The 14,807-nt window shown below is 45.1% G+C and overlaps 1 protein-coding gene across 1 annotated transcript; it reads left to right on the forward strand.

Annotated features, from left to right (window-relative positions):
* Positions 1-774: 774 nt before the first annotated feature.
* LOC310674302 (required for drug-induced death protein 1) lies at positions 775-13,912 on the forward strand. Its single transcript, XM_083433388.1, has 2 exons — positions 775-1,343; positions 10,208-13,912. Exons 1-2 carry the CDS (start codon positions 1,062-1,064, stop codon positions 10,325-10,327), a joined length of 402 nt encoding a protein of 133 aa, XP_083289514.1. The 5' UTR covers positions 775-1,061; the 3' UTR covers positions 10,328-13,912.
* The last annotated feature ends 895 nt before the right edge of the window (positions 13,913-14,807 follow it).

A 14,807-nucleotide genomic window follows, 5' to 3' on the forward strand; every position in this document is an offset into this window, starting at 1 on the left:
TGTCTGAAAATTTTCCAATCTAATCCTTCAGTATGCATTCCTTATCTTCCCTATTACATTTCAAACTCATAACCAATATCTCTATCTTTTTCTACTTTGTAACACTTCGTATATTTCTCCTTACAAAACTTATTGTAGTCCTACTAGCGTAATTTGTTGATTACAGTTGCTCTTCAAGTAATTCATATACTTCTTCCAATCTTCTGTAAATCTCTAGTCCCGCAGGTTTTGAATCCTTCCTGTCATTTTGTCCAATTCTGCATAGTCCATTAATTTTGTCTGCCGTTCTTCTTTCGTCGGAATTTCTTCTTGTTTCCATTTCTGGGCTAACAATACTCTTGCTGCAGTTGTTGCATATAAAAACAATTTAACGTCTTGCCTATTCATGTCCTGACCTATAATACCAAGTAAAAATGCTTCTGGTTTGTTTTTAATGTATATTTCAAAATCTTTTTCATCTCAAGGCCTCACACTTTATAGTGTCTGGAAGCGGAAGAGGGAAAACAGAAGATGACAGGGAAAACTTTTCCAAATCAACTGTCCCATCAGCTTTATAAATTTCCGAAGATGCCAATGGATCAAATATCCCGGGGAGGAAATTGCTCTTCTCCTGAGGCAGCACTTTTTCCTTTTGTTTTAAGAGTTCAGTCGCACACAACGCCATTGTTTTCCCTGCCTGAGCCTACCGATCACGGCTATTGTGCGTTGGTATGTGAAGTGCCTGGTGCAACAGGAAGCCCTGGAAATGGGTGTGTGTGTGTTGTCAACAGCGCCGTCTGGCACAGGATGTTGGACTTCTTGGATCAGCTGCCAAGCCTCGGGAAGCGGACTCTCCCCGCCCGCTGCCCTTTGGTGGGGACACAGGGAGGGCAGGCTGCGGCCTTGGCGCTGGCGCCGCCTATGCGAAAGTGTCCCTTGAGCGCCACCTGTTACTTCTCTCCCGCCGGCCCGGCGCGCGGATCTCCTGCTGCGCGCTCGGCTGAGGGAAAGGGAGCAAAGGTGCCTCAGGCTCTTCGCCAGCGCCGCCTGCGCATTCTCCGCGGGGGCCACCTGCGGGCGCCATGACCGTCGGGGGGTCCCGGAGAGCCAACTACCACCGGCGGGGGCCTGCGGAAGACGAAATCTCTATCCTGGAAAAGGACGAGGAAGAAGAAGAGGAGAGGAGGCAGACAGCCCCAAGCGGCCCCGCTGAGGAGGGGGAGTCCGGCTGCGCCTCCAAGAAAGTCGCCTTCGCCGTCCTCCCGGACAAGTACGAGCCTCTCGGCGGCGCGGGAGACGAGCAGCAGCCCAAAGCCGAGCGCAAGAGCAAGAAGCGCAGGAGGAAGCTCAAGAAATACGGCAAGGTAGGCGGCGAGGGCGGCGGGACGAGGGGCGCCTCAGCCGCTTCGGGCGCCCCGAGGCCCTGCGCGCTCGGCGGATCATCGCGCGCAGGTCCGTTATTCGGGGGTCGCTAGGCGAGTGTCTTGCCCAGCCTCAGCGCCCCGGCTATCGGATAGGATGAGGGCAGACTTCGGTCATATTATATAATAAAACAAATATTTAAAAATTGCTGGGGGATTTCTGGACGCATCGGATTGTGGAAATGCCTTCACCACACTTCACTAGCACCTTGTTGTCAGAGTGGTAAAAAACTGGATCTCACCCAACCGCGACATAGGCACCTCGAGTTATGTTGCGAGTGGCGTTCATGCAGAGCCGACCCATCCAGGAGGCTGGCTAAGTGAGGCAACCGCCTCAGGCACAGCAGCCAACTCCTAGGGGGTGGAGGTCCCTTACGCCCCCCCCAAATATATATTTGAGGGTGCCAGGGTCCCCTAAGTTGATGGGCATTGCCATTCACATGGTGTTCATGTGCCATGTCATGCAATCAATTATATGGGGCCGGATTTACCTGGTCTCTCCCAATATTTTATTCAAGTTGGTACCCCTGGCCTGAGGTGGCAGGATCCACGGGGGCAGCAGATCCTGATGTAGATCTCTATTCCTCCTTTGTTCCTGATGCAGATCTTCACTCACCCCTTCTTCCCTGGTGGGCTTGGGTGTGAAAGCGGGGTGTTTTGAGGGGCTAACTAGGCTGGGATAGCAGGCTTGTGGGTTTTTGAGTGTCTGATGTAGAATTTTTTTCAATTTCGTTGTTCTGTATGGGACAATGGCAATAAAGATTATCGTATCATTTTCCTCAGGTGCCAAAATGTATTGGGCTGGCCTTGTGCGCAAGGGTATATGCTTAACCTTTCTGTTCAGATGACTCCTAGAGAACATGTAGAGGGTCCAGGATGGTGCTCAGTTCAGTTCTCTCAGCATTCGCAAGGTCTTCTGTACAGTGATCCAAGACCGCCCTTTCTCGCTTTCAGAGGTCGTAGTAACAATCCCAGTTGTTGACATCCTTGTGTGCATGTTCATTGCAAGTCTGAAGCCACCTGCTTTTGAAGGACTATAGGATGTTGAAGTTGGACGGGATCTTGGAGGTCATCTAGTTTGCTCAGTTCAGGGATTTGGGCATAGCTGTCAACTTTCAGATTTGAAAATAAGGGATCAGCCTGGGATATCCCTGGGACAGTCTAAGGGATATCTAACAATTTGGGATAGCAGCGGGAAACAGCACTGGAATAAGGGAATTTCCCGCAAAAAAAAGGGGAAGCTATGGATTTGGGGAAGAATCATTTGAGAAACCACATGGTCAGAGTGGGGCTTTCCAGAGACAAAAAGAGATCTGGGTTGGTTTTGCTGTCTATTGCTCTAATTAGGAAAGATAATCTTGTAGTAGCTGTGGAACACTGGTTTTATATGGTTTTATAAAAGGAAATAGGGACGCGGGTAGCGCTGTGGGTTAAACCACAGAGCCTAGGACTTGCCAATCAGAAGGTTGGCGGTTCGAATCCCCATGACCGGGTGAGCTCCCGTTGCTTGGTCCCAGCTCCTGCCAACCTAGCAGTTCAAAAGCACATCAAAGTGCAAGTAGATAAATAGGTACCGCTCTGGTGGGAAGGTAAACGGCATTTCCATGCGCTGCTCTGGTTCACCAGAAGTGGCTTGGTCATGCTGGCCACATGACCCGGAAGCTGTACGCCGGCTCCCTCGGCCAGTAAAGTGAGATGAGTGCCGCAACCCCAGAGTCGGCCACGACTGGACCTAACGGTCAGGGGTCCCTTTACCTATAAAAGGAAATAAAAGAATGGACCATGAAGATAAGGAGACTTTTTGTGTTAAAATGCACACACAGAGAGGCCAGGTGTTTGTTTTTGGCTAAAAGATATCCCAAACCCAAATTAAGTTGTGCAAAATAACAGCCACTCTCTACATTCGCTATCATAAAGTGAAGTGAAATTTCTTCCTTTGTCATGTTAAGGTTCCAGCACAACAGCCAGCCTGTGCAAATAAAAAAATATTTTGACCTGAAGTCAAAAAGACAATAATGAGGATGGTCAGGGGAGGGTGTTTCATAAACTATGTACCTCAGTGGAAAAGACCGTCTTTTCTGTTTTACTTCCATGGATGGAGGAGGGTCTCTAATGCTCATCTAAGAGCAAGGTCATGAGCAAGAGGCAATTCTTAAGGTAATTCTTATGATAATCAAATCAAATTAATAGTAGTAATTTGATTCCTTACTTGCCCTTCATCAAATGGTCCCAGTGTGGGTCACAACAATATAAAAACACAATATTAAAATCCGTTAAAACAAATTACAATAAAAATAATAGGGTGGACCCTATATGTATCAGGTGACAAAGTGGCAGGAGACAAGAATGTTCATTTTCCTTGTAACTGTGCTATCCTGAATGCAATCAGTTGTTTAAATTTGTACACTGAAAGTTTATTGTTTTAAATTCCATTTTGTTTTAGTTATTTAGAAAATTTTGTATCACTTTACTAAAAAGCAAACTCAAGTAGGGTCACATTCAGATAAAAATACAAAACTAGTCAATAAAACTATCTCAAGCCTGAATAGTAATATTTATTTATTTAATTATAAAATATGTACGCCTATTGTCAAAACCTCTAATTGGTTTACTTCCTTTTGGAGGAAGGGCGTGATTAGATAATTATGTTATAATTATCAATAAAAGCAGAAGTTAAAGACAAGCTGGCCTAAACAATCAAAGTATACATAAAATCAGTGGTTTGAAGTATACCTTTAAAAAAAGCCTATTAAAATGCATGACAACCTTACATATGTGGGTGGGATTGCCTAAGCAACAAATAATTCAGCAGGCAGTAAAAACAATACAATGAAGGCACCTGCCCAATATCAATGGGTAAGGAGTTTAAAAATGTAAGTGCTGCTGAAAATTCAGTTCCCTACCAGTGCAGGACAAATATTTTGTGGTACTTGTAAAAGCGCTAGTTCCTCAAAGTGGTTGAATGGGCATATATGGGGTAAGGGGATCCCTCAAGTAAGCTCATTCTGTATCTGTACCAGGTGGCTCAATATCTCAAAACCCTTCTGATGAATTTGTTCAGCTGGTGCCAATAGTTGAACCATGTTGATGCCAATCATGCCTTGAGGGAAGAACATGTCACATTCAAGGCGCCATCACCATTAAGGCCCTGTCTCAAGCTAAAGCACCTAAGGTTTTGCTTAGTGATAGAGTGACAAGAAGGACCTTCCTGACAAATCTTAAATGCCCAGGCAGGACAATGCCAAGGGAGGTGCTTCTTTAGATAACTGGGTCCTAACTCATTCAGGGAAGCATTCAAAACTTGATTTGGGCTTTGTAGCGTGTAGGTTGCCACTGCATACTCTTCAGAAGCGGCATTGCATGATTTCAAACAACTGAAGCATTTTGCACCAGCTGCTGCCTCCAAACCATCTTCAAAGCCACATTGAGTGCATTGCTGTAATCTAGCCTGGAGGTTACCAGAGCATGGTAGGCAAAACAGCACACATTAAACAAGAGGGGGTATCAGTGACTCTGATGGCTGTGCTGTTACCTCCACTGGTGGAGGCAGCATACTTCTGAATGCTGGCAGCAGGGAAACAGCAGAAGATGGAGAGTGTTGTTGTGCCCAGGTGCTGCTTTTGGGCTTCCCATGGGCATCTGGTTGTAAGAGCAGGATGTTGCACTAGGTGGGCGTGGGCCACTGGCCTGATCCAGAAGAGGCTTCTTACCCTCTTAGCAGGTTTGAGGAAGTTCATAACCAGGTTTGAGAATATCCTTAGATAAAAGGTGAAGGACACTCCTCCCTGCAAAGAACCTAGTGAGGACTGAGAGTGCTGCTCAGTGGCTACAGAATGCTGGTTGGTTGACTGTTGACTGTTGGGAGGGGACAAGGGGAAATTGAGTGGTTGGAATCCTGAAAAAAAGAGTGCAGCATTTTGTTGCAGGCTGCACTTATAAGTACGTAATAACAACTTTACGTTCATGCGATATTCTTTGGATAATTCTTGTGGCAGAAGGCTGCTCTTGCAGCACAAACAGAACTGTCTTTGAAAAAAGCAAGTAACACGTTAAATCCAGTGAAGGCGCCTGTTGGATTTCACCTCCCCCCCTTTTCCCTTTCCCTTTTAAGACGAAGCCAGTCCTATCTGAGCTGAAGCCAGCATTCCTGTAGATCAAAAGAGAGACCTGCCATTTCAGTCTGTAAAATACTCTAAGCTTATCCACGTGACAGATGCTTTGCATCTCTTTGTGCGGCATTTCTTGGCTTGGCATCCTTACTTTGACAATGTTCCAATTAGCAAGAAGTGTGAGGTTCGTTTCCCACCCTCTGCAACAGAGACAAAGAGATAAAATAATAGACCTCCCTTCCGTTCTGTGTCCGACTGCATCAGCATTAACACTTTGCTGCTGGTTTACTGCAAGAGTTTTACCACTGAAAATACTACTCTTGCTGTTTGTTTATTTATTTATTAATTCATTATACGTATACCTGTCCTTTTAAGAACATAGGAAGTTGCCTTATACTGAATCAAACCATTGGTCCATCTTGCTCAGTCTACAATGACTATCAGGGGCTCTCCAGGGTTTCAGCACTACCTGGGGATTGAACCTGTGAACTTCTACATGCTCTGCCATTGGAATTACCAGTCTTTCCCCCATACCAACCCTTTTCTGCAAGGAGGTCAAGGTGGCCAGTGTGGTGTAGTGGTTAGAATGTTGGACTAGGACCTGGGAAACCAGGGTTCAAATCCCCACTCAGCCAGGAAGCTCACTGGATGACCTTTGGCCAGTCACTGTCTCCCAGCCTAATTTACCTCACAGGGTAGTTGTGAGGAGAAAATGGAGAGGTGGGAAGAGCCATGTATGTCACCTTGAACCCATTGGGATATAAATGACCCTCTCCCCTTTTATCCTTACAACAACCCTGTGAAGTAGGTTACTCTGGCCCAAGTGACTGGTCCAAGGTAATTCAGTCAGGGACAATGGCCATAGGTTCCCTATCCCTGGACAAAATAGTAAGCATCAGGTTCCTCAAAGAATTATGGGCATTGTAGTTTACCCCTCAAAGAGTTACAATTCTAGTAACCTTAACAAAGTGCAGTGCCCAGAATTCTTTGAGGGGGCAAATGTGCTTTAAAGGTATAATGTGTGTACACAGGGAGTTTGATGGCCATGATTTGTTGTCTGTATCATTTGCTACAGGTTTCGGTGAGACTTTCACATCCCGCCTCTTAAATATTGCTTCATCGTGTATAGGAAATGAACACAAAGGTCATGCTGTATGTTTGTGTTGGAAAGTACCTTGAACCCTGCTGAAATCAGGGCTCCATTGTTTTGGCCAAGGTCCAAGCATTTTATGACACAATCTCTGCCAGGCCCAATGAAACAAAAGAGGTGAAGTAATTTGGCCAAGGCTAGATAGAGGATGAGCCAATGATGTCCTCTATGTGACCACCTCTGTGGGTGGCTTTCCAGCTTCATCTTTCTCATCCTTGAACAGCAATTTATTCTGATCTTGCACCAATGACTTCATACAATTCTAAGCATTTGATAGGGAGTTGGCTGCACCAGTGCATTTTAAAGAGGTGTGATTGTGCAACTATTTGTAGGCCCTATCACAGAGATGAGGAACTCTGAACCTTCCAGATAATGTTGGATTACAACTCCCATCAGCCCAGCCAACATGGACTGTGGTCAGGGATGATGGAATTTGTAGTCCAACAACTAGAGGGTCACAAGTTCAATCACTGCCCTGCCTTAAGTTTGTGGCTGCAGCAAGTTTTAGAATTACAGTGGTACCTCAGGTTAAGTACTTAATTCGTTCCAGAGGTCCATACTTAACCTGAAACTGTTCTTAACCTGAAGCACCACTTTAGCTAATGGGGCCTCCTGCTGCTGCCGCGCCACCGGAGCACGATTTCTGTTCTCATCCTGAAGCAAAGTTCTTAACCTGAAGCACTATTTCTGGGTTAGCGGAGACTGTAACCTGAAGCGTATGTAACCTGAAGCATATGTAACCCGAGGTACCACTGTAGTTTGGACCAAAGGGCCAAAATTTAGCCACTTCATAGAATTGAAGAGTTGGAAAGGACCCTGAGGGTCAACTATTTCAACCGCCTGCAATACAGGAATCTCAGCTAAAACATCCATGACAGATGGCCATCCAACCTCTTCTTAAAAACCTCCAATGAAGGAAAATCCACTACCTTCCAAGGGAGTCCATTCCACTGCCAAACAGCTCTTACCATCAGAAAGTTCTTCCCAACGTTTAGTTGGAATCTCATTGTTTATAACTTGAAGCCATTGGTTTGAGTCCAACCCTCCAGAGAAAGAGAAAGCAAGCTTGCTCCATCTTGCATGTGACAGCCATTTAGATATTTGAAGATAGCTATTATATCTCCTCTCAGTCTCCTCCTATCCAGGCTAAACATATCCAACTGCAATTCCTCATAAGGTGACCTTGATAATCTTGGTAGCCCTCCTCTGCACACATTCCAGCTTGTCAATATCCTTCTTAAATTGTGGTGCCCAGAACTGGACATAGTTCCCCAGGAATGGTATGCTCAAGGCGAAATGGAGCAGAACTATTACGTCCCTATAGTTCTGTTTATGCAGCCTAGAATAGCATTAGCTTTTGATAATTATTGTGGTATCCTAGTGCTTTGAATGTATAGTGTGGATATGACCAAGTCTTCATTCAGATTCAGTCAACAATCCACAACTAAGTTTTTCCTGAGTATGAACTGATGAACGAGCCCATGGTGATAGATAGCTGGTGTTGTGTAATCTAGTACTTGAGGCAATCTCAGTCTAAAGGAAATAGCTTGAATTCCAGGGAGTCTCATACACTCCTCCAGCACCAAGTATTTGCTGCAAAAACAGCATAGCAGCCTCCAGCTTCCAGTGAGGTTTTGTTTCATTTGTCTCAGCATGAATCTGGGGGAGCTACCTTTTGTTCTTTTTAATGTCTTTTCAACCCTCTATTCCTTAAGGCTTGTTTCTTATGATGTCATAAAATAAAGGCAACAACCTTACCTATCTAAATAAAGGCTTTTTCAAAAAGGTGATAGTCATAGATTCACATAAAAAGAAAGTCTAAAGAGAGCAGTGCAACGATACCTAATAAAAAGTAGAACACCATTACAACAAATTACTATAAAAAATCAACAAAATTTAAGTGAACACAAAGGTCACCAATATTTAAAAATATTGAATATTGCAAAGCTGATGACATTAGCTCCTAGCAAAACCAAACAAACCAAAGACCAGAAATTCCCCACTGATTTATTTTGGAAGCAGCTTCCGTAGGCAGTAGCAGATGCCATGGTATAGTGGTGGTACTCACCTGACCCCATGAGTTGTCAGGAGAAGGGGAGGAAGGTAGGGATGATGGCATAGTGCAAATGCACCAGTGGAGCCAATCTAGCATTCCTGCTGAAGGGTGGTGCAAGGCAGGTGGAAACACTCATTCCCTGATGGCAAACATGGCCTCGCTCTTCCCTCACAGTTCTTCCTCTTCTCAGATTTTAATGGAGTTCTGAGGCACTTGATGTGCCTTCCTAAAGGGGTGCAGGCAGTGTAAAGGAAGTGGTTTTGGTGAGAAGGAATTGGGGGTAGGTGTTGGTTGCATTGTATATTTTCTGTGTTTACATTATTTGTAAGCTGTCTTGAGAACCCTTTGAGGTATAAGGCAGGAAAGGAATGGCCGTATGTGTGCATATATATGTACGTAGGTTGGCCAATGAAAGTGATACCATATAGAGGAATTGCATGGAAAACAAAGCCTTGCATGAATGTGATAAATGCTGTCTCTGACCGCTTTCAAAAGTCACATTCAGATGAAATCAACATGGTATCCAGGACCAGCCCAAGGCATTTTGGCACCTGAGGCAAACCACAAAATAGTGCCCTGCTCCCCAGCAGAGTAGAATAGGTAAGTGGAGATCTGCATCAGAAACCAGGGGGAGGGGGATAAAAATCTATATCAGAACCTGTTGCTCCTGTGGATCCCTGCACCTGAGATGATCACCTCACCTTGTCTCACGTGTGAGCTGGCCCTTGTTACAAATGTATCCTGCTCCCCGCCCCAAGGAACTAGGGGGCTGCACCCCATACCATTAACCAGTAATTCTGTGTGGTAGTGTAGGCTGAGAGATGGTGACCAGCTCCACAGTGAGCTTCATGGCTAAGTAGGGATTCAAACCCTTGTCTCCCAGATCTGAGTACACAACTCTTTCTAGTACAGTGGTACCTCAGGTTAAGTACTTAATTCGTTCCGGAGGTCCATTCTTAACCTGAAACTGTTCTTAACCTGAAGCACCATTTTAGCTAATGGGGCCTCCTGCTGCTGCGCCGCCGGAGCACAATTTCTGTTCTCATCCTGAAGCAAAGTTCTTAACCCGAGGTACTGTTTCTGGGTTAGCGGAGTCTGTAACCTGAAGCGTATGTAACCTGAGGTACCACTGTACACTGCACTGGCTTTCTTATACCTTGTGACCAGAAAGCATTTGAGAACAGAGCCTCACTCAAGTAATATTTTTTGAAACTGAAAATAAATGTTAAAAAATCTGTGTGGTGTACTGGTTAGTGTTGGACCAGGACCTGGAAGACAGGGGTTAAAATTTCAACTCAGATATGAAGTTCACTGGGTGACCTTGGGCCAGTCACAATCTCTCAGCCTAACCTACCTTACAGGATTGTTGTGAGATTAAAATGGAGAGGTTGGGAGACCCATGTATGCCACCTTGAGGAAACATGGGGTATATGTTGTCACTTTCTTGAGTATGTCCTGCTCTTCAGTAGTGTTCTCTGTTCTTTTCTTCTAGAATGTGGGCAAAGCACTGCAAAAAGGATGCCGGTATCTGGTACTCGGTCTGCAGGGATTAGCGAATGCCTACTCATCTCCTCTTGGAGTGGCTGTTTCAATAGCTACAGCGTTTCGTTAAGACTTGCAGCCTGCCACATTTGGGTTGAAGACGGAAGGAACGGTCGCTGAAGCACCTGGCCAAATTTCCCTTTCGCCGAAACTTCGTCTTCAGAAATGCCTCCCAACTCAGCACCAAGAAAGAAAAAAATAGAAAAGATTGAACATTCAGAATGGCTCATTTGCCGCTGTGGACTTGAGTAGTTCTCTGACAAGTGCTTTGATCAAAAGAATGAGTAAGGCCAAAAGAACAAAACGTTGATTAGCTGGGCTAGCTTTAGAAATATAGTAACTGTGTGTCAACCACTCATCAGCAGGATTGGTCCAAGACATTTGGCCGCCTGAGGCAAGGATGGCACCCCACCTCCCATTCCATGTGCAAAATCCTACTGGATTGCCAGCTGAATGAACACTGGTGGCAGGACAGTGGCCCCCGCCACACATGAGGCCTGAGAGGTATAGGGCAGACTGTGTGACATGCACAACTCTGTCCTTCAGCACCTCACCTCCATTCCTCACCCCTTGAGGCAGACACCTTTGCCTAACAGTGGTGACTGGTCTCCACTGGGACTGCTGGCGTGTAAGGCAGGAGGCCAACAGTAGGTGGAGCCAGAGCCAATGACAGCCACAACCACGGTCAATGATAGGCAAAGTCAATTAATTCTAATTTTGTCCCTAAACTCCTCCTTGCTGAGTTCTGCACAGGAAACACTGAAGCTAAGGAGGAGGAAGCTGAAAGCCAGTTACATCTTTTGGACTAAGTATAATTGAAAAAAAGGCAGGGAGATGGAGGTTGACTGAGGGTAAAATGAAGTTGGTGCGGTAGTGGTCAGCCCAATGGACCAGACTGTACTGCCGCCTATTAGTCGGGCTGGCCTTGACAAAAGCAAAATCTGTGGACAAAGAAAAGGACAGCATGTAGGAGGAAATGGAGGTAGAGTGACAGGTAAGGGGGGCACATAAAAGGAAAACAAAGAGAGGAAGTTTTCATAATTCTGGTCAGGCCTTAGTAAAGCTGCATGGTGGGCTGGTGTTCCACAGAGGCAGGAAAAGCTGCATCTATGGAATGTCTGTATCAGAGATTGGGAACATCTGGATGTTGTTGGACTACAACTCCCATCATCCCTGACCACTGGCCATGCTGGATGGGAATTGGAGTCCAACAGCATGTGCAGAGCCACAGGTTACCCATCCCTGGTCTACATGTTAGAGCACGCAGGAGCAAGAGCAGAAGCAGGCAAAGACCAGAAAAGATGGGTGAAAAGGGGGAATTGGGAAGAGAAATTATTTGACAAAATAAGAGCTTGAGGACATTATTGCATTGGACCCATCACGTAGCCAAGCATCTTGTGATCAGTTCCAGATACCTTGGGAGTTCTGGTTCTTAGCTGGAGAATTGTAAGAGCCCTGTGGGTAGGGTTGCCAGGCCCTGGTAGTGCTTTTATCTCTCTTAAGGAAAGGGAACATTTCTGCAAGCCATGCCCGCTTTCACCAGCCTTGCCTCATGCCCACCTTCAGTGGCTGAAATGTGTTTTTGAGGGCAGATAATTAGTTTCATTTGCTTGGATAGAGGATAGAGGCAGGGGTGTGCGTATAAACTAGCCTGTGGTACAAAGGTAACATTTACATTCATTGCTCTGCCTGGTTTTGCCTCTGGCTCTGCCTACCACTGTCATGCAGCCCCCAGAAGGCTGCCCAGAAGAGCTGAAGAATGTTCCCCACCACTGTGCTAATTTCACACCATGCGTACTTTTATAAACCTTATTAAAGGTGTGGGAAACCTTTGGCCCTTCAGATGTGGCAGAACTTTGACTCCCATCAGCCTCAGCAAGCATGTTTCAATAGCTAAGAGTTTATGGGAGTTGTAGTTCAGCAGCATCAGGTTAGAACGCGAGACCATAAGATGATCCTGCGGGATCAGGCCATCCAGTTGTCACAGTGCCCAGCCAAGCTGCTTATGGGAAGCTCTCAAGCAAGACCTGAGCCCAAGAGTACTCTCGTCTCCTGTGGTCTCCAGCACCTGGTATTTGGAAGCGTTACTGCCTCCAACTCTAGTGGTGGAGCACAGCTGCCATGGCTAGTATCCATCTATAGCCCTTTCATAGAATTAAGAATCTAATCCTCTTTCAAACCCATCTAAATTGGTGGCCATCGCTGTGAGCGAGTGCCATAGTTTATGTGTTTATTTTTAAAAATGCGTCCTGAATTTTCCAACATTCATCTTCATTGTATGTCCATGAGTTCTAGCATTATAAAAGAGGTCCTCCACACCTGCTCTGTTATGTCATTTCCCCACCACTACTCCTCAGTAGACTTTCATTCTTCTTCTGTATCTCCTGCTTGATCTGTGACTGTAGGTCAGGGGTGAGGAATCTCCAGCCCACAGGCTGACTTAGACCTAGTTAGGCCTCTCATGGCCCCCAAGGCCATTTTGGCCAAGCCACACCCACCTGCCCTACCCTTGACATCATATATGTCATCAGTTGTGGGGCAGATGAAGACCAGCTGACAGGGGGTTTACAGGTACCACGGATGGGTGGTGCTTGCAAAGTCCTACTTGGGTCTTGTGGAGCCTCTCGCAAAATGCTCCTGAAGAGCCCTGCAGGCAAAAATGGGCCACCTGGTGCCATGATGTCAGGTGATTCATAAGTGAGTGTCTCCCACCTGTCTGTCTGCAGAAGCTCCTAAGTTCACTCTCCAGTATCTCCAGGTGAGGCTGGGAAAGACTCCATGTCTGAAACTTTGGAGAGCCACCACTAGTCAGTGTAAATAAATAATACCAAGCTAGATGAGCAGTTGGTCCATCTCAGTATAAGGTGGCTCCTTATGATCTGATTGTCCTGGGACCATGTGGCTTCTGACAGCATTGCAAATGACAATTCTTGTTCTACTGGTGGTGCAGAGGGCCACCTTACAGCCTCAATAGTCTAGGGCAGTTCATGTGGCCCTCAAGGGCATTTTTGGCAGAGAAATCAGGGCAGGCATAGAAAGTAGCCCCGGCATTCTTGCTTTGCAGCTAGAATGCTACACCTAGGATTACAGAGCAGCTGGGAGTTGTGTAAGACATCTGTATGGCATGCAGAATTTTGCCCCATTTGTTGGGTACTAGATGTTGCCTTGGCATAGCTCTCTGCTTATCCTGCTCCAGTCAAAGCAGCTGTAGACAATCAAGCAGCCTGTGTGTATAGGACAGAAGTATCTGTCATGGTGTTTAATAAAACTCATCTTCCTGGAATGCCCTAGGCACCAAGAGTAAGAGATCAGATGAATATCTCACTGGAAAAAGCATTAAGCTGGCTTGCTGGGTTTAGCCTTATGGATGGAAATCTCTGAAAGCTGCCATTTAAAGAATTATCTTGTCCAGTGTTGACAGAAGAATCAAGCCTTTGCATTCCCGAAATGATATAATTCTACTTAGATAATAGTTAATTTTGATACGTTTTTTATATACCTTCTGAGCTTTACAGAATTTATTCAAGAATACTTGCTTTTTAAAAGAAATATGCTTTAAAGCTGGTTGTTATTTTGTTTTACTTAATATTAATGAACCTGCTAACAAATAAGCTGATGTACTAAGATAAATTAAATAGATTTAACCAGAATGCAATTTGTGTGTAAACTGCTTTTGATTTTCCAAACATTCTCTACTATTAATCTTGTCTTGTGGACAAGACTGGACTTAACCTTCCAGGGGTCCTTTACCTTTACCTTACCTACTATTAATTCAGAACTGGTGTGCAAATAACCCATAAGGTAAGATCTCTGTAACAACACCCTGTAAAGTGGGTTGTCTTCTGTGAATCACAATTATTTGTTAATTAATTTAGAGTATTTTCACCCAGTTCTCCAGCTGAAAAAGGGGATGGGGAGAAAGACGAAAGCATTAGCTAAAGTGGTGCTTCAGGTTAAGAACAGTTTCAGGTTAAGAACGGACCTCCGGAATGAATTAAGTACTTAACCCGAGGTACCACTGTAATTAGTATACGTAGATCATGATTTATATAAAGCACCTAAAATCCTGGGCACTGGACAAAAGTGAGGAAGAAGGAGATCCTTTACATAGATAAGGTTGTATAGTTGCCTGATTTTTGCTCCATAAAAATCTAGTCTTCCATCGTTTTTAAATAAAGCAGGGATAGGGAACCTGTGGCCCTCCAGGTGTTATTGGACTACAACTCGATCACCTTCTGTGAACTCCGTGGGAATTGGAGTCCAGCGACTTATGGAGGGTCAGAATTAAACAATGTATCCCCCCCGCATGATGCTAAGGATATATTAGAAAACACACTGTGAGTGCCTGTGTATGAATAGATGGTATACCCATGATCCAGAACATCTGTACAATTTAATATCATGGCTTAGTCCCAAAGACAACAAGCAGCTTTTGCTTGGTAAGGATATTGAGAATCTTGTGTTGTAGATCCCTAGACCCCTTCACAGAACTGCATTTTCCAAAGTTAGCTATTAAGCCTATAGGTGTAGATACGCCAATGACATGGCAC

This window comes from Podarcis tiliguerta, assembly GCF_965153285.1.
Source record: "Podarcis tiliguerta genome assembly, chromosome: 3".
Lineage (NCBI taxonomy): Eukaryota > Metazoa > Chordata > Lepidosauria > Squamata > Lacertidae > Podarcis > Podarcis tiliguerta.